The sequence below is a fragment of the Lepeophtheirus salmonis genome, chromosome 5 (assembly GCF_016086655.4).
Source record: "Lepeophtheirus salmonis chromosome 5, UVic_Lsal_1.4, whole genome shotgun sequence".
Classification (NCBI taxonomy): Eukaryota; Metazoa; Arthropoda; class Copepoda; order Siphonostomatoida; family Caligidae; genus Lepeophtheirus; species Lepeophtheirus salmonis.
In genome coordinates this window covers 71,161,837-71,182,539 of record NC_052135.2, presented here as the reverse complement: position 1 = coordinate 71,182,539, position 20,703 = coordinate 71,161,837, and the positions used below count along the sequence as shown (strand labels likewise).

Below are 20,703 nucleotides of genomic sequence, written 5' to 3'. Positions count from 1 at the left end.
GTTTTAGAAAAAATTTCAAAAATTCGGAGTTGTAGACAAAAAACAAAAATTTTAGGGAAAAAATTACTAAAATTAAATTTTAAATAAAAAATTTTTTGAAAAAAATTTCAAAAATCTAGACCTGTTGAAAAAAATGAAATTTTTTGAAATTGTTTTTCTAAAATTACATTTTAAATATAAAGTTTTTTTAAAAAAATTTAAAAAATCCATTGTTATTCAAAAAAAATCACAAATTCAGAGCTGTTAAAAAAACTGAAATTTTTTAAAAAAAAAATTTCAAAAAATTTAATAAAATTTCAAATATTAAAATTTTTGAAAAAATATTTCAAATATTAAATTTTTTTAAATATATTTCAGATGTTAAATTTTCTTGTAAGAATCAAAAATTCCTTAATAATTTTTTTTTTGGGAGGGGGGGAGCTACAGCCCTCCAACCATCCCCTTGCGGGCACACGGAATGGCAAAAGTAAGAAAGGATTTCGATTTTGCAATTACATGTATTTTTAAATATTATACACATAGTTACTTTCTTTTTTTAACAGAGAAAAACAGTTGTTTAATTACATATATTATACGTTTCGTTTTTCGAACTCTTTTTTTTAATTTTTTTTTTACTAACATTATACTCTCGTACATAGTGTTGTGTCAGTTCTTATCTAGGACTGCAGTCTCCCTTCCTGTTCAGTCTCGGCCCGGTCCAGTTCAGTCCTGCATATCAGTCCTAAAACTGATAAAGTTCCGTCTTTGACGACGTCAATTAACTTTATTTTTTAATCAGTTCTAGTACTGGCAGTCAGAAGGACCGATAGTCGTAAGGATCGCTCCCAAGGACTGATAGGGCAGGTCCTAAAAAGGATTGGACCGAATAAATAACGACTGGCACAGCTCTACTTGAATCCCTTTTTTTCTTATTGTTCATAAATTGCATGTTTGGAAGGAGGTAGACTTTTGCCTCTTCCCTTTTTTTCTTTACTTCCTTCCCCAGCAACCTAGTTTCCAATTGTACTTTTATCCACATAAACGTTATGTTTTATTGAATAAAGATCCAAATCACTCTTTTAAAAGCTTGTCTTAACCACTAAATAAATCCCCAACCTAGGCAAAATAAATCAAGTTAAAAAAATTGATTTAGGTTATAAGGATAAAATGCCTCCAATCACGAGTTGAACTTAAACAAATATACTACTCAATCATAAATTTGCACGCCTTTCTGAATAAAGTTCTTAGGCTTTATTTTAACCCAGTTATTATAAATGTTTAAGACTACGTGATACTTTAATTATATAACAACACACCCATACCCCTCCCCCATTCCACTTATACTGGTTTTATTTCCCAGTACCTATAAAAGATATAACGTCCGCAGAGGAGGCCAAGAGGGGCTGTAGTCCCCCACCCAATTAAAGAATTTTTGCTTTTTACTAGAAAATCTAATATTTCGATTTATTTCAAAAGTTTTAATATGTTAAATTTAATTTAATTTTTCCAATTTTTCCCGAAAAAAATAATTTTTCAAATTTTTTCTTCATAAAAATTAATTTTTCTATTTTTTTCCCCCGATAAAACTAATGCTTCAAATTTTTTTCATTTTCATTTTAAATGAATAGCTATTAATATTTTAAATTATTTTCCAAAAAATTAATATAATAAATTTAATTTTTAAATTTTTCCCCGAAAATATTAATTTTTTAAATTTAATTTCTCAAATTTTTTCGAAGAAGTTAAATTTACTGTAAATAGCTATAGATTTTTTAAATTTATATCCAAAAATTTAATTTATTGTGAATAGGATTTATGAGTTTTTTTGAAAAAAACAAACTGAAAAAACCAAGCCGCTCCCAAAAAAATAATAATAATAATCCTACCCCTGTTTATTCCATATTTTTTAAGTTTTCAAAGTCATTCGAAATCAATTCCCATTTTTTAAATGGCTTGGACACTCTTGTTATATAAATTAATTAGTTAAAAACATTTTTAAGACTAATTTCGAAAATATATATATATTTTTTGTAAGTTAAACTAAATTTACTGGTATATAGAGTTATTACTTTTACGTTGTAATATACATTGTAGGTTAATCTCTAAATAATTTTGTTTTAAAAAAAATTATGTAAGTATGATGGTTTAAATTTTGGGTTTGTCTATTTCAAACCAGCTCCTAGTATCTGAGCCAAAACTAAAAAGTTTTGCAACTGTCCCCAGTCGCTCTATTTTTAAACTCTTGTTCAATTGAAAAGACAATTACAAATTGATCCTCCTCCGCCTGGTCCAGTGTAATTTTTTTAAGTAGTAACATTTTTGCAAAACATTCTACTATTTAAAATTAGAAGTGAAGGGATGATTGGAATAACCAGTTGATTCGTCTAGGAGTTCTGCAAATCTTATGAAAGGTGGTAGAACACAAGATACAAAGAGGCACAAGGGAAGATGTATTTGGTGCATATATTAAGCGATCTTCACTTTTGTCTAAATTTGTGACAAGGCAAGTTAGGAGTAGGTTAGTTTTATGATATTGGATTGAACAGGATTTCATTTACATAATATTAGTAAACAAAGGTTATTATAATAAAATAAACATTTTATTTGCCACTAAAAAATAAAAAATAAAACATCAACCAAAAAATCAAAAAAATTATTAATCATAAATTTGGTTCAGCAACATACTGAGAGGATTGTTACATAGCAATCTGTTGATTATTTACTGTTACTGACTATTTGATTTACCAAACTTCACGTGTTACTACAAATTCGTTCGGTCATCTTTAATGCAGGCTTAAAACTGTGGGAGTATTGCCTACACAATAACCGTTCAGGAGTAATTCTGACGAAAATAAACCTTTTTTTTATCAAACCCAGGAGGCACCGCGTAAAATTTTTTAACTTGGGTTTTATTGATAAATATATCTAGGTTTTTTTAAAAGTATATTCGGGATTTTGAGTTTATTAATTATTGATCTGGAATAAATTTGGTAAAGCATTTTGTGTCCAAATGTCCCCCTCACGTGTCCGTGGAACGGGGAGGCTCATACTAGTAATAACTACAAATTATTTTTTCAAAAAAAAAAAATATATATATTGTCTGCCTGATTTTGGACAGTTACTGCTAAAGTTGATTAAATTGGTTTTTATAATTTGTTTTACAATTAAATTAAAATGTTTTTTCATATTATATAAAAGTTGTTTTGTAGGACTTGAAAGTTAAAAATAAACAAAAATATTACTAAGGAATTTATGTACTATATTCGTCATAAGTCGTTGTACACTTTTTATACAGATAATAACGTCTACATTTCGCACGTTTTCGTAAAAAGGCAGAAATAACAAAAAACCGGTTTCCTTTTAGGTGTTTATGGAAGAAATAAAATCAGGCGTAGGTCTTTCAGGAGTTCCCCAATAAAGAAATGGAAAAACTTCGGGACCAGTAGGATCACTGTCGACAACGCCAAGAGGCTCTATAACGAATCCGAATCCATTGTTGATCGTCAGAGTTCGGGAAGACCAAAATCGGTCCATACAAAAAGCCTCATAAGGAGTGTGAAGGCGAATGTATACGCAAACCCTCGTGACAACATCCTCCAAATGGCCAAGGACTTCAGGGGCCACAAAACGGCTTTCTGGTGCATCGTTCAAGAGTATTTATGCCTCAAGTCAAGGAATATTACAAAAGTTCAGGATTTGACAGTTTTACACAGGTAAAAGAGGCTTGAACGATTGAAGACCCTCCTTAGTAAGTTGAAGAACCCCAAGAAAAAAGTCCTCATTTTTTCGGATGAAAAAATTTTCACAGTTGACCCAGTCTTCAACTCCTGCAGCCTTCTGTAGATCGTCAAGAACCCCAAAGACGCCACTCCCAAAGTAAAATTATCCAGGCCTTCGAAGCATATAGCTAATGCCATGATGCTCGGTGTCATTGGTTCAGACTGGTGTGGATAAAAGGGACCTTGAAGGCCAATGAATATAAAATTATTTTGTCGAAGAAGGTGTTTCCCGCCCTCAACGCAACCTAAGGCATTGGAAATGGGGTATATACACAGGATGGAGCACCATGCCATACTTCCAAGATCACCCAAAAGTATTTGACCAGCAAATTAGGGGCGGATGGATTTTGGTCGAATGAGATGTGGCCGCCAACTCCCCCGACCTGAACCAGCTAAACTACTACTTGTGGAACGCCGTAGAGAGGTAGGCCAACACCCACTACATCATCATGCGTTGAGGTCATAAAGGCTAAGGTGGAGGAAGGAATGGACCAACACTCCGGCAAACATCCTCAGGAAAGTCTGTCATAAGTTTCGAACCCACCAGGAGCTCTTTATTGTGGCAGAGGGCGGAATTTTTGAAAAATAATAAAAATTAAAATATCCTTCATCTCACATATAGTAGTATATGTACACATTTGACATTAATAAATCCATTTTTACTTAAAAAATATCATTTCAATATGAGGTAGGCTTTATCAAATTTCTTCTTGTTTGGAAAACAATTAAAAGAGTATCCTCTGTAAATTTTTTAGGCATACCTTTTTGCATGTTAATACTTAATTGTTAAGTAATAGTCAGAGAATATATGTGCAAATTTTAAGACTTATAGAATCATTTTTTATTTAAAACAAAATATCATTTCAAAAGAAGGAGCTGATCAAATTAAGAAATCACGTAATCGGTCTTGCTAGAATTTTCAATTTGATGAATCAAACCGAACCCCTGGGCAAGACAGACAGATTTGAACAAAAACAAAATTATTCATAGTCTATGACGTCACTATTACTATAATTTTCAATTTAATGTATCGTACCGACTGTTGGGGAAGAAAAACAGACTCTGACAAAACACACAACCCCTCATACACTTTGACTTCAATATTAAAAAAAAGTGGTGGTAGTCAAACATCAGTTGTACACGCGTTATGGTCTAATCTTGTATTTCTATTAACCTTGGGTCATGGGGAAGGTCAATACAGTATTCAGGTGCAAAAATTCCGGTAGTTGTTGTACATACTAGCTGCAAGTCAGTAACTAGGCATTCAAAAAACTAGGGCAAGCACATGGAATGATATATTGATCAATTAGTGGACAATATAAAAACTGTAAAAAAGTAGTATACCATATTTGAATACAAACCAGAATTAGTGAGTTATTTAATTTATTGGATTGTACTCTCATTCTGGACCAATTTGTATGTATATAACTTTTAATTGTATTTTTGAAAGCTGATTTTTTTTTTAGATGTTTGTAGAACCAGTTGTTTTTTTTTAATTCAAATGCATAATATGTAATTTGTAGGACGACAAGTCTTCTGCAATGTTTTAGCAGTTTAAACCTGGGTTCTCTCTTTTGGATACAAATCATGGTCCCGTCCAGTTCAGTCCTGCATATCAGTCCTAAAACTAATCAAGTTCGATCCTTCATGGCGTCACTCTACTTTATTTCTTCTTTCTTAATCAGTTATAGTACTGACAGTCAGAATGACCGGTCCTAAGACTACACTAGACCAGACCGAATAAATTAATACTGACACAACACTACTATCTAGTACCAATGAATATATAATGAACTATAAATCAATGGAACGCCATCTTGTACCCAACAAAGAGCCATTAAACTCTGTCAATAAAGTCGTTTCAACATAATACTATTTGATCAATGTCTGGATCCGTGCTCATTTATGGCTTTATTGTTTCTTGTGGAAAAATCTCCAAGACAATAAATAAATACCCATGTAGTCAATGACTTTTAGTAATGTGATTTTGAGAAAGAGCGGGAACAAATGTATGAGTGAGTTGAGTGTATTTTTAAGTACTTTAAACTAATAAAAACTTTTTTTTATGAAAAGTAAATACAAAATATAATTATGCAAAATTAACCATGCGAATATTGTATTGTTGTCTTGCAACATTGTCTCAATAGCTTTTCCAAATGTAAATGCACATCTATTTTTCTATTAACTTCGTATTTTCTACACTAACAGCAAATTTAAACATGAGATAATAGAAACACATTTATCAATTTTAAAAGAAATAAATATTCAAAATACAATATTATGAGTATTAGCTAATAAATAATCAAAATTCTCATGATCTCATAATCATTTAAAATAGTCAGAATATCTTGGTTACTATCACGATATCGTCTTCTTTGAACAAGTAGAGGATGACCAGCAAATAGTTGAATGATCTCCATGCAATTCAAGTTTTCTTTATCCTTCAAAAGGTCGAGAAACTTCCAGAGAACTGGATGGCATGAGGCAAACTGCTAGAAAAACGGAGGGCCCTATCCTTCCAATTCAATTACAAGTATATTAATAACCTACATTAAACGTATAGAGATAATTTAACAGCCTCTTCAAAGAAGACGATATCGTGATTGTAACCAACATATTGTGACTATTTTAAATGATTTTTGAGAATCGTGAAAAGTAAATAGAAAATAGATATGAAACAAAAATCAACTTACTTGATCTTTTTGTCTTTTTATTTGAAATAGGTTTATAAATATAAGTGGGAATTCACCAGGGTGAGAATTCTCCAGAGGGGAATTTTATAGATACCCTAAAGATAAATCCCAAATCATTGAGTACATCTTAAATTATTAAATACAACATACACAATAGTTTTAACTGTTAGCCTGAAAACTAAAAAATACAATCTTTGACACATCGTGTCATAAATGGAAGGGTACAAGAGGCTTAAAAGTGGTTGATTTTGACTCAAAAATAGCATTTAAAGATAAATAAAATTATCAGTACCACGGCAAAAAGGATTTTAGAGAACTCAAAATTTGACTAAGTCAGTTTTTTTATTATCCCCAACAGTCTAATCTACATTATACAAACATACTTCTTATCCTTCAAAATAAAATAAAATATACGGACATTGGGCATATACGTATATATATTATTACGAAATAAGGACATATTCAAATGTGGATATACATTATACAGAGGCTACAACCCCTCTAGCGCACCCCAAAATTAAAGAACTTTTGTATTTTACTAGTAGAAAAAACTTTTTAAATAGGTTTTGGCATTTAAAATTTATTATAAAAATTTAAAAAAATTATGAAGTGGTGACGACAATATCAAAAAATTATTCAGTGGAGGGCCAAAAATTCCTCCAGATCACACCCTGCGACTGCCTTGAACTTCTAAATTGATTTTTGATTTTTTTTTAATTGGAATACTTGTCAATTTTAATGCCTTTTCTTCACATAACACAAATGTCATATATAAAACATATTCTGTAAAATAAACAGGATCAAAAATATATCTAATAAAAAAACCATAATCAATATAACTCCGAGGATTGAGGCACAAATTCTTGTAGGTAACAAATAATAAATATTAGTGTTATTGCCACCTATATCTTATAATAAAAGTATAATATTTAAGAACAAAGAAATACATATTATTGAAATAAATTTATCAGATCCATTTAAAAAAACATCAATATCCATCAGTTTTCCAAGCTCAATTATGTTAGGTAAATATTTGAGTATTGAAAATTTGACTCTTCAGGGAGTCCGTAGGAATTTTGATGGGTTTGGATTTTTAATTTTTTCGAAAAAAATTTCAAACAATTATTATTAATTTTTTAATTTCAAAAATTCACTGCTATTCACAAAAATTTTAATTTTTTGAAAATTATTTCAAAAATTTAATTGCAAGTATTAATTTTTTAAAAAATATTTCAAAAATCCATAGATATATACAGAAAATTTAATATTTTTGGAAAAAAATTTCAAATATTAATTAATTTTTTTGGAAAACAATTTCAAAAATATTTCAGAAAATTATTTCATTTTTTGCGGAAAAAAATTTCCAAATATTAATTTTTTTATGGGAAAGAAATTAATTTTTTTGGCAAAAAATTAAAAAATCCATAGTTTTTCATATAAATTAATTTTTTGGGAAAAAAATTGAAAAACTAAATTAAATTTCAAGTATTAAACTTTTTGAAAAAAGGTTTAAATATTAAATTTTCTATTAAAAAGGAAAAATTCTTTAATCTAGTGTGCTCCAGCCCCTCTAGTCCTCCCCCTCCCTTTTTCTAACCTAAAATGTCTTCCTTTTTTGTATTCGAAATATGCTTGGTCACCCCATGATACAGGGGCGTCTGCAGTTGAAGGGACTGTATCTCCCCCCACCCCCCCCCAAAAAAAAGAATTAATTTTTGTTTTGTAGTACATTTTTTTTATTTCGTTGTACAGTATACAAATCTCTCCGACTGAACAATTGGCGTATCCCAGAGGGTCGGACAAGTGTTAATGTTAAGCCTTGTAAGCCACAATAGGAGATACATTATGAAATACATAGTATTGTTTTAAATCATCAATTGAATATTCAAATTATGAAATACAACAAAGCTCAATCCAATAAAATTATAAGAATTAACCACATGTCTGGTCGTTCATTGTTCACTCTTTCAAAATATAAAATTTTACATGATAAATACATGACGTTTAAAAACATTCAACACGTCGATATGAACTTTTGAAGAGAAAAAGATAATAATATGAGTTTCACTATAGCTCTATTGAAACTATTCTTGATAAACTTCATTTTAATCAAACTAGGTGAGAAATGATTACAAATACAAGTTGTATAATTCAATTCTACGTTTTTACTCAGACTTTAGTATCTAAACTGGAAAGAGAGTGGGGATGAGTGATGAATATAATATGATGGAGAACGAATTGAAAGCAAGTGAGCCCTCAAAAAGGAGAAGATCCTCAAATTATGCCTTGAATATGTTTCGAAATAGTTTAGGACAACGAGACGGAACGGAAGGGAACTTCAAATCCCATATACCTGACGATAAAAATACCAAAACATATCATGACATACTACATACTCCAAAATCTAATGTTCTTGATGAACCACCGCCCTCAGCTCATAATTCATGTCAAAATATATTTCCTCATATTTCTGCAAGGAAGAATAAAACCAACTCCACGTCATCGCTTCAGCCACAATTTACAGATCCTGTCACTTCGAGTATGGCATATTTAAGATCAAACAGTCTTAGAGACTTTACTAAATTAAATGGATCTCCATCAGGGGTTATGGATCCCTATGAAAAGGATGAAAACGGAGAAACTCAGGAGGAATACGTGGAAAGGATGAAGTCAATAGTTGCATCACAAGATGTACGAATGTTTAATAGACTTTTACAAAGATGTAGAGACTACGTTTATTTCATGTGTCCCTGCATTTTGCCCTATCGACGACGAAAGGGATTGAGGGAGAGGAAGGTAGATTAAGAAATGTTTGGACACAAGGTATAATACTGCTTTAATAATGGATTCAATGCTTAGTTCGTGTATCATCATACCTTTTTACAAAGTATTCTTTTAACGCTGTGTTCCAAGTTTTGTTGGCATGCTGACATAAGAGGCGTAGTTCGACGATGACAAAGTTTCACCATCACCAAAGATACAATTTATGTGAAACAATTACAATCTATTTGACATATATCAAATACCTTTAATGCTCAGATAACCACCTACTGATCATTCTAGATATCTGTTATAAATGTATTGAATATTATATATTTTTGTATTAATACCTTATTAATATTTATTGAGAAGGCAAATCTCAAGTACTTAATAGTAGAATTATATTATCTGAAGAATAACAAATAATAAAAGGGTATTCAAGGTAATCTCTAGTGACTTTCATTACGTCAATTTCAGCTTAATAATGATGAACTGAAGATAGGTATACCTAGAGAAAGGTACTTCAATCAAGTAGCAGCACTTAGTAATGCAGGGAGATGATAATGATTATATAAGTTATTCGAAATTTGTGTGCATCATCCCTTAAATACAGCTTCATTCTTATAAACATTCGAATGCTCATATTTTGAATATAAAGTTTGCAAATCTAATGAAACCTCTATGATAAACATAAATTAATTGGAAGTTACTTGGAAAGTCCACTAGATATTTATTATGAAAGAATCTAATTCAATAGCTAACTATCAGTGAAGATTGCACCTATTGATTTGATCAAACAATTAGAAAGGATATGATAATTTTTTTTATCTCATTTATTAATATATTTTGTCAAAAAAATATCATTCTAAATAATATACTAAATCCGCAGAGGTATGTATTAATTAATCATTAAAAAAGGATGTATCTTTTCAGGCATCTTAGTAATTATAGATTTGAGGTTGAAATCTTCCTGTGCTGGGTTGAGCATGATGAGATGAGGAATCAGAAGATGATGGAGAGGAAGGTAAAGATCCTCCTCCCATTCCTGATCCAGAGGATGAAGAAGATTGACAGTTAGAAGCTTCCTCAATCATTCTGTTGTATGTGGTGGGGTACTTCATGAGTTCGGGGATTTCTTCGTTAGCAACTACTCTTTCCTTAAGATGTTTAGCGAGATGACTGTAAGATTGGAGACAAGTGAATGGAGTTGAGGCCATGTGACCAATAACTGGAACGGAGCGGCCTCCACAAATGTCGAGAACTCTTTGAGAGAAGCAAATTTCATTTCCATTTGCACGGTATTCAATCAAATGTTTGGAGATAATCCCCAAAGGTCCTGATCTGACCTTGATAAGTCTAGTAATCAAATCTTCCAAAGGAGTGACGCTAATCTTTTTTAATACACATTCATGAGATTCTTTCTCGAATTTGGTTTTTTCTTCAGGTGTAGGGATTCCTTGACAAGATTCCTTAATCATGTAAGAATAAGCAGCCATTCTTGGTTGTTCGAAGATGCACATCTTTGGTGAGGCCAAATCAGCGCTAGATTCGCCGTTCATATCTCCGCAAATACCACAAGCTTTGCTGGAGAGGAATGCTGGTGGGTTAACTTCAATTCTTTCTCCATCAAAGATAACAATTAATCCAGTTTTAATGTGTTTGACAACAACGGTTCCATCAAGGTAGCTCCAAAACTTAATGACGGTTCTTCCTTCAGTGGAAATAGGTCCAAGAGAAGAAAGAAGAGGTCCAGGAGTAGAAGAGGGAGGGATAGAAGAGCCTGATGATTCATTAACGGGCTCAATATATTTGTAGAGACCACCTTCGACCAATGGAATATGGATTCCATTAACGGTGATATTATTAATGACTGAACTTTGGAGAGGAGACATGACGACGACGTGTTTTCCAACAATCATCTTGACTTCCATTTGTGATCCAGCTTTACGGGCAGTAACAGCCATTGGCCACAATCCAGAGCAATCTTTTACAATAAGGTGTTCACAGTCATTAAGAGTATATGGGTAAGTTTTGTTATCAAATGTTGTGACAAAGTTGGGCTCAACTGTGCAAGAAGCTGGAGATTGTTGAGATGTGAATTTTTGAATAAATCTTGAACCAGTAGTCAATTGATGATTACGGAAACTCAATGGGAGGATGTGTTGGGTAAGAGTTTTTGGAAGACGGATGTTAGAGACATCCCATTCGAATCCATGTTCTTTGTACTTGATTTGAGCCAAGTCTCCTTCACGTGATACAAATGCCTCCAAAAGAGTTTCGTCTTTCTTGATTCCTTCAACTGCAGATGTGGCATCAAAGTAACGTTCAGTAAGATAAGGAAAGAAAACTGTTTCCAAAACATTGCGGATATAGGATTTAGCGTATGTGGAGGAAGTTTGTCTCATTGGGAACTTTGTACGAATTTTGAATGTATCAACAGATGCAGAGAGATGACGTAATTTTTCACAGACTGGAGCCAAAGTACGTCCTTCTCCAATTTCTTTATTGCAAAGAATGTATTCAGGTGATTCAACAATTGACTTTCTAAGTCCATTGGACTTGGTGGCAAAAGCTTCCAAAATGATCTTATGCATTCCATCACGAGGAGAAGTACGCTTTCCATAATAAATAACCATGTCATGTTCCATAGTAATTTCATCATTGATCATTTGTTCCAAATTCCATCTTGAACTGATTGAAGGAAGGCGAGACTTGGAGTCAGCAATCAAGACATGAGCAGGTAATTCATGAGATTTAATTTCAGCATTAACATAACCTCTAATTTCATGATGTTGACTTGTTGAAGCCCCTAATGCAAGAATGGTGGAGTATGTTCTCATTTCATATGGAGAGTTCAAAGAAGCATCCACAGTAACAGACACACCCGTTCCAGTTTGAAGATTATGGAGGACTGTGTTTAATTTAATCAAATTGATTTGGCGATAGATACAGCTTCTTTCCTTCTCTTCGCATGTATTTGGATTAACTGTGTTTGTCGAAGATTGAGAACATACAAATCTAACTGATTCACAGATCTTCACTGATTTGATACAATTTTGCATTTCTTGATCAAAGATAGATTGAGATTTGATTGGGAACATATTAATTCTGACATGTTCCAAACAAAGAGATCTAGCTTCATTAGATACTTCAGAAGCAGCATGCAATGACTTGGTTTGGCTTTGAATACATCCAGTAATGTCATGTGGACGATGCTCTCTGCACATTTTCATAATTTCAGTTTCTTGAGTATATCCTCTAGGAAGCATGTAACGAATGAACTCAGATGGAGCAGGTTTGTATCCAGAAGCTATGAAAATGGTTATTACACACAATAATTACATTTCTAATTAACTTTTAATGATATTTACCTAAAGAAAATCTTGTTCTGAGTTCCTTTGTAGTCGATGTAGTGGGATTGAATTTTAAGTTAAAGGAGACATATCTGAGGGTTGATGGAATAGTCATTGCTTTAAGAATGGCCATTGGGTTGGGAGCATTGCTAAACTTCTTGTAAGCTACTGCCAAGTCCATAACTGGGTAGTCAGTAGAAATTTTGAGAGGAGCATCGATTCCAACAGTTGACTTAGTAGGGTTGAAGGTGAATTTCTTTAAGATAGTTCCAGAAAGAATCATCTTGTTTCCTGGAGATCGGCTAGCTGGGACGATAGTTTCATAGGATTTCTTGAATGTAAATGGTTTGGTATAAACATGAGCTAATTCAACCTCATTTTGAACTTCTTCAGGGGATTTCATAGTTAATTTAAGTTGTCCCAAGGAGTTAACAGAAACCTTAACATCTAATGGAGTGGATGAATGGAGTCCCATTTCAAATCCAGAACCAATGTATTGTTTGGTGAAGGGGGGAGATTACTCCCATGGTGGTTTCTACCTTGGCATGAAGGATTGGTGTGATCTTCACGCGAGCAGAGTGATTAAAGGATACTTCATGTTGAACTGAAGGAACATTAGAGCTGAAATTTCCAGAAGTGTAACCCTTGACAGAATAAACCATTGGAGCAACGCTTTGAATACGAACAGGGAAACCACTGGCAGTTGGTGCAACAGATTGAACATCAACGAAGTTTCTGGTTTTAGTGTATTTGAAAGGAAGGCCATGAGATAAAATTTGAGGGCTACTACGGAGCTTTTCAGTAACTTTTTTGAATTGTTTCCATGTAGAATTTTGAATCCAATGAGAAAATACGTTCAAGACCCATGAATTTAATTTTCAAGTTGAGTTCAGGCTCTTGTAAAGTTCTGGGTGTAATTTGAAGTTTTTGTGTAATCTTTTGTAATTCAGATGTGACAATTGGGGAAGGAGATTCCTTAAGTCCCAAATGAGTCATCATTTTTTCAAAAACATAGTCCATTCCTTGGGAGTATAAACTGAATGATAATCCCTTGATTCTCATAGATCTATTGATCCAATCTTCAGAGAAAGATATTTTAGCAGGTAACATAGATTCGGGAGTGTTGACAATTTCCAATTTGTTATTGGCTACAATCTTCAAGTAGTCTAAGAATGTGGACATGTGAATGTTGTGTGAAAATTGAATTCCAGAATGAGTTCTGCGAACCATTGGAATGACACTCTTGACCTTATTGCGGAATTGCATAAGTTCAGGAACTTGAGTTGTTCTTAAGCTTTTCAATGTAGAATAAATGAAGGAAGTTACTTGCTTAGAAGGTTCAAACCATGTTCTCAAAGCAATCTTTTGAAGTTCAGTGGTTGAAGGAGAACTGAATGGCAAAACGGAAACGGCAGCAATACGGACTTCTGGGTGTTCGCCAGGGTTGTTGATAATGCTCATAAGAATGGGCTTAACCTTAGCTGGATATTGCATAGCAGTGCGTTTCAAAGCATATACTGCCAAGGATCTGATCATGGGCTCTTGAGAAACCTTACCTTGAATAACCTTAACAAGAGTGGAAACAGCCTTGTAATGACCAAGTTTACCCAAAGCATTAATAAGAACAACTTTTTCGGATTTGGATCCTTGAGAACCTCCTTGAATTTGACTTTCCAAGAATGTAATATATTGATCTTTGATGAATGGAGTTTCAGGGTTACAGAAGTTTCCATACACGTGGACAGGGAATTGGGCAACCATGGAAGAAGGGTTGATGCATGCACGATGCAAAAGATCAGAGAAAGATACTGTAGAGACAGAGTACAATTGAGGACTCTTGGCCTTGAGTGTCTTCACCATAGTAAAAACTAAATTGAAAAGTTCTGGAGTTGGAGTCTTAATGTTTCTGAGAGCAGATTCTAGGACATCAGGAGCATATTGAATTGGGATTTTGTCAGAACCAATGAGTTGCTTAATATAAGAGATTGAGGGGTTGGTTCCAACCATAGCAAGGATATCGTAGAAAAGGTATTGAGAAGTTAAGATAGCTTCCTTATCACGTACCTCCATAAATCTGTGAACTTCAGTATCAAGCTCTTTTAACTCAGTCAAGCTGAGAGGACGAAGAGCTTCTGCAATGGAAACAATATAGCCAGCAAGATCAGATGATGATGAACAGCTTTCAGGGACTTCATAGGTTTCACGAACGATTTTACTCATCATTTCTTGAACATCTCTAATAAGCTCAGGCTTGGAGAGAGAAATAGGATAGAGAAGAGTTGGAGCAGTGTCCATTGTAGGCATTGGATGAATGGGGTAGAAACCGCTCAAGCTCTTGAATCCAGTGAATCCAGATATATTTGTGGGAGAAATAATAGAGCCCTTTGTCCATTGTTCGCTGATACTTTCGGAATTGAAAGATTCATGTTCAGGATATTCCATGAAGAGGTTGCCCACAGTTTTAGGAGTTTTTGGCTTGGGAATTTGGTGAGAAACGGTGCTAAGAATTGTTCTCAATTCCAAAGTGACTGTAGAGAAGGATGTTAATTTTTCTGGTGTGTTAAATCCAGTAGGAGACAAAGAAATAATATTTTCTGTTGTTGCTTTTCTGATGACAAAGAGATCAGGTGTACCACAGATAATATAGCGAGTTGAAACGATTGAATTGAAGGCATCATCACAGCCGGATCTGGTTACATCACAATTGCTTTTGATTCCTGACCAAGCAGAGAAAACGGGTCTTTCACGGCAGTTATCAAAGTTGTGAGTCTTTGTAACTTGGAAGTATTGCTTTCCTGTGCAGGCACGTCCACTTTCTTCCATGACTTCATGAATTTCTTTTTGACTTCTAATAGATTGGAAGTATTCAGGAACGGTTTCAAATACCTTGATTTTGTGATTTCTCCATTGTTCTTCCAATTCATGAGCTTGATAAAGAGGAAGAGGATGCAAAGTGTAGGTAGTCTCACAGTCTCCGTGAAGAGTTCTTTCCATAGTGTGAAAAAATGAAACATTTTTCATTTCTTGTGAATCCTTTGCAACAAGAGGGAAGACTTCATGATTTAATTTTTGTACATGTCCTTCTCTGGAACCTGAGAGGTCAGTTTGAATTTGAGACAAGAGAGCTTTTTTCCAATTTGTAACAACAACAGGCTCATCTTTTTCAACAAAAAGAGACTCAATGACTCCTCTCTTGAAGTGGACTTCAAAAGGAGTGACCAAAGGTCCATAAATAGCCTTTGGGAGCTCTTCAGAGTGTGTACTGGGAACATAAAGACGACCATCGATGGATGGGATTTCTTGATTAACAGTGACAAACTTAGGTTCCACAAATTGAACTCTTAAGCTATAATCTGGGAAGGATTGGATTCTGACTTTGGAGCTTAATTTCAAACCAGAGTATTGTGAACGAATCTCGGGAATACCCGTAAGCATTTGAGTTTCAAATTCATATACATATTCTTTTGAGGGAGCCCATCCATAGTAAGAAGGGCTATATCCTAGAGCAACACCAGCTATAAAAAAAAGTTATAAATCAAATTAGTTTTTAGTATGTTTGACTTTCTCATATTAGGTCGTCCTTACCAAAAAGAAGAAGAGATAAAACTAACTTCATTTTGACCAATTTAGATATTTCGCTAAAAAAGTAAGTAAGGGACGAGTCAATCTAAGACTGGTGATGAGAGAGTGAAATGATTGAACTTTTATACTAACAAAAATTACTTCATACTCAGCAATTTATTAATATATGTTTATACAAGCACGGAGAGTACTGGATGTCTTTAGTATTTTCTTTTTCTTGCTGAAGTAGTAGCTAGTGATGATGCTCCTATGTTGACTTTTGATTTTTTTTTTGACCGGAGTAAAACTTTGTCAAACCTTAATTATTAAAAAAATAAATAATTTATGTAAATTATTCTAAATGAATACTTCAGCCTTAAGTATATCAATATTAGAAGTAAATCAAAATGAATATACTGTTTTGTAATTAAAAATGTCATCTAATTAGTGGTTATCTTATACCCATAATTAATTAATTATCCATCAAATGTCTAAATATTCAAATTTTATATCATCAAATTCATTGGACATTATATTTGCTGTAATCGTATTCATTTTTTCATAAAAAGTAATACGTTGAATGAGGGGTGCAAGAGGTCAAACCAAACAATAAGAATACAAAGTTATTAATTAATGATCCCATATAATAATATAATGTACTGTGAATCTATTTTTTCCATTTTATAAGCTTTGAGAAATACATAAATCATTGTTTAGAAATATATTAATTTCACCAGCCGTAGTACCCGGCATTGCCCCGAGTAATTATGTCTCGGCTAAAAGACAAAATTATCTGTTATATCAAAGAAAATAACTCTCCAAGAAATTTTGAGTGTCACTCTCCATTTTACATGAGCACACACATGAAAAGTAACTACTCAATACTTAGATATTTTCTCCTCAAGAAGAAAGGAATAATGTGATCATCTTGAGAATTCAAAATTAATAAGAATACGTGATGACGTGAGGGTCATTAGAGTGCTACCCTGCTGAGCTTCAGCTGTACACTTTGTTAAAAATGAGTCCTCAACTCATATTTTATAGTTTAAAACTGTATAAAAAGGAAGGTCCGCGGGTTTAAATTTTTGGAGCGGCTTGATGTTTAGGAATTTTTTGAAAAAAAAAAGTTTAATTTAATATTTTTTTGTTACGAAACGATAATTTTTTCTTAACCAAGACAACAATTCCTTATTTGGGCTGTATCCCCCCCCCCCCTGATAAAATATCAGTTGACCGTTTTTGTATCACTCCATACACAGGGGCATCTACAGGATTATATTTTGGGAGGGCTTGGTTTTCGTTATTTTGGGGTAAAAAAATAATATATTTTTTAATAACAAAAATGAAATTTCATATGTTATTCACAAATCATCAACTATTTTCATAAAATTGAATTTTTTCGAAAATAAATCAAATATTCAATTTTTTCGAAAACAAATTCAAAGATCCACACCTATTCACAAAATATTAAATTAAAAAAATCATCAAATCCTGCTTCCTATAATTTTTTTATTAGATATATCGTGCCGTTCTTCTGAACACAACATAAGATTTTGACAAAATTTGCAACCAACCCATTTTTTTGACATCACTATTGCTAGAATTTTCAATTTGATGTGTCCAAGACGGGCAGATTTTGAAAAACACGTAACCAATCATATTCAATGACGTCACTATTAAAAAGCGTGGTGGAAGATAACCATCTGCCGGACATACTTTATGATGGTATACCCTTGTATTTCTATTATCGTTGATTAATAGGACTACATTCTTATTTCTTAGATTAAAAATAACTGTACTGGTTGCAGAAATATATACAAACAGATAGACTTTCCTTTATAAATATTGCTATAACACTAAGTAACAACACTATCCAACAATATCATCATTTTTTCGTATCCTGATATCGAAATATATTAGTTGAGCTTAATAGAATTGGATCCCCAGATACGGACTTTGTTTTTCTGTATCCGCCACTACTTCTTCAGAAAAAGGCCGTAAATTTTTGCTAATATTAAGATTCAATTTTTTTAAGGGCTTGGTGTTAAAAATAGAGATAAACGTTTGAATATGTTTCAAAGCCTAGTAATGAAAGATTTCAAACCATTTTTATAGCTCTAAAAATTGAGTCAACTTTATTTATATGACTATTATAAATATATTTGAGGGTTAACTATCAAACTTTGTAATTAGTCATTCATGTAAAAAAAAAATATGCCTAAATTTATGTAGGAGACCACAAACCAGAGTGGATTTTAGAGTGAAATTGGAGACTGGGCACTGAATTGTTAAAATAAAGGAAAATAAAATAAAATTAAAATTAAAATGGTAAAAATTTATCTTGAAAAATGTAAAAAAAAAAAATACCAATTTATTCTCAAAACCTAAAAATTTTATTTTTAGAAACTAAAAAGAGACTAAGATGATTTATAATTTCCTCTATATAAGAAAATTTAGAACCCAAATTTAATTCAATTATTGAAATAAAGGAGAGATGAAACCTTTTTTAAATAATTCCCATGACAATTCCTGTCTAATCTGCAGGCCTTTAAGACCATTAAACTGACTTATGTGCTGCAGATTTTCAGTTACGACAATGTATAAAACCAAAGGACGTGACTAAGATTTTTAAATAGAAGAGATAGGGGATTTAACTTGTTCGTAATTTTTTTTTATCTAGGTGAGAGTTTTATGACTACACTTTATTTTCAGAAGAAATTTTGAATGACTTTTTTAGTTGTAATAGAAATTTTGACTATATTTGATCAAATTAAGAAAAACTATTTTGTAACAATAATATTTGATGTTTTTTCCCTTTTTATCATTTAATTTTCAAATCTATTTTGAATTGAGATATTTTATTTCTCAATATGTTGTTAAATAATAAACATTTTGACTACATAATATCATTTTTTTTTTTTAAATTTGTTAAATCATGGACAAAAACCATTCATTTGGCAACAAAAAACAATTCAAGATGGGGAGAAGAGGATACTCTCTCACCATTCTATAGTCACAGACATTCTTGAAGAACTAATTGAACGGAAGAAGATAATTTATTCAACATTTGCTTCTTTAATTTTGAATTTATTGTGATTTTGGACCTTTAGAATTTATGTAACTATGTAAAAGATGATCTTTATCCCATTACAATTAATTGATGACAGACAAAAAACAAAAAACTTGTATGATACATATTCATAGCAACTTTTATCCAGATAAAGAATCCCGCCTACACTACATTGAAATAGCCAAATAATGTATGTATTGACTCAAAAAGTATTCTGTGCATTGCTAATAATAGGTATTTTATTTCTGAAACTATTTCTAATCTTGAATGATTCTAAACTATTATTAGTGGTGTAAGGGAGTTACCTCTAAAGGGTTCAATACTACAGGTTTACAAACCTGTAATTTTGTTCATACTACTAAATATTCTCGTAATGTATAACAAAAGAGTTATTTAAACAGGGAAAAGAGATTTAAATATCCCTTTTGGTTTATTTTATTATATCTACAAATTATTTAGAATCCAATCCACTACAAATACCTAATTAATATGTATATTATTTCCATAGTTATTAATTAAATAAGAATTTTGCTAACTGAGTTGATTAGGATAGTACAAATTCCAATTGTCAAATGAATACAAATAAAATATTTAGACCCACACATATAATTCCAAACTATTTAAGTACAGGCTTAAATCTAGATGCGTTACTTTGCCATGACTGAAGGCAATAAAGATTTTTGATGACCTTTGTAGGAACTAAATAAGGGTTACAAATTTTGAAACATTCCCCCGTTATTTTTTATTTTGCTATTTTGAACACCTATTCCTAAATTTTTTTAATAAATAAGACACTCACTATTAAAATCCCGTAGCTTTTTGCATCCATGAATCATTGGGTTTTTTTGTATGCGTACTATACTACATGAACCGTTATATTATATAAATGGGTGGTATAACTTTTTTTTAACCTTAATAGATACGCCGGTTACATGAACTTTACCATGTGGGTATGGACGTACAGTATTTGACCCCAAGCCCCAAATAATAAAGATTTCTTTACCCACCCATGCTGAAATAACCCGGCATTATAATATGTACATCCCCCCACCCTTTTTCTAAGAACGAATGGAATACCTACTCACCATTGAAGTAATATTTCTTCTCTCCCTTCATGCCATCTATCTCCTGACGCAATATATAATATTAATACCATAGTACATATGTGAGTAAGCTACCTAGGTAGTTCATAATACTACAACCACTACTGCAGGAGAGGTGCGTCATGAAGAACAACGCATAATGTGACGCAAACGCCGTTATCGAAGGTCGGGAAGTCCATTTTAGCCAGTTACATATCATTATATACACTGTAACTGATTAAAGGAATTTAATTTACACTGTACATAAGGTGTAGAATATATGTAGATTTCGTTTTCCAGGAGGGGAGTCATACTCGTAATGTTGTAGGGGATAAATAGAGAAAGAAACAATTTCCTATGTGTTCCCATTAATTTGATTGACACGGAAGGGAGATTGTTCATTTAATGTTCAAACTATACCTAGCA

At 32.4% G+C, this 20,703-nt stretch overlaps 1 protein-coding gene and 1 long non-coding RNA gene across 2 annotated transcripts; one reads left to right on the top strand and one right to left on the bottom strand.

Moving 5' to 3' along the window:
* Window positions 1-8,448: 8,448 nt before the first annotated feature.
* On the top strand, window positions 8,449-9,657 carry LOC121118229 (uncharacterized). Its single transcript, XR_011780444.1, has 2 exons — window positions 8,449-8,569; window positions 8,625-9,657. It is a non-coding gene; the product is annotated as an uncharacterized lncRNA (long non-coding RNA).
* LOC121118228 (vitellogenin) lies at window positions 9,591-16,443 on the bottom strand. Its single transcript, XM_040712784.2, is given in 5 exon segments — window positions 9,591-12,521; window positions 12,583-13,075; window positions 13,077-13,373; window positions 13,375-16,079; window positions 16,150-16,443. Coding segments are annotated over 5 exon segments (5,898 nt in total). The 5' UTR covers window positions 16,181-16,443; the 3' UTR covers window positions 9,591-10,149.
* Window positions 16,444-20,703: the final 4,260 nt, after the last annotated feature.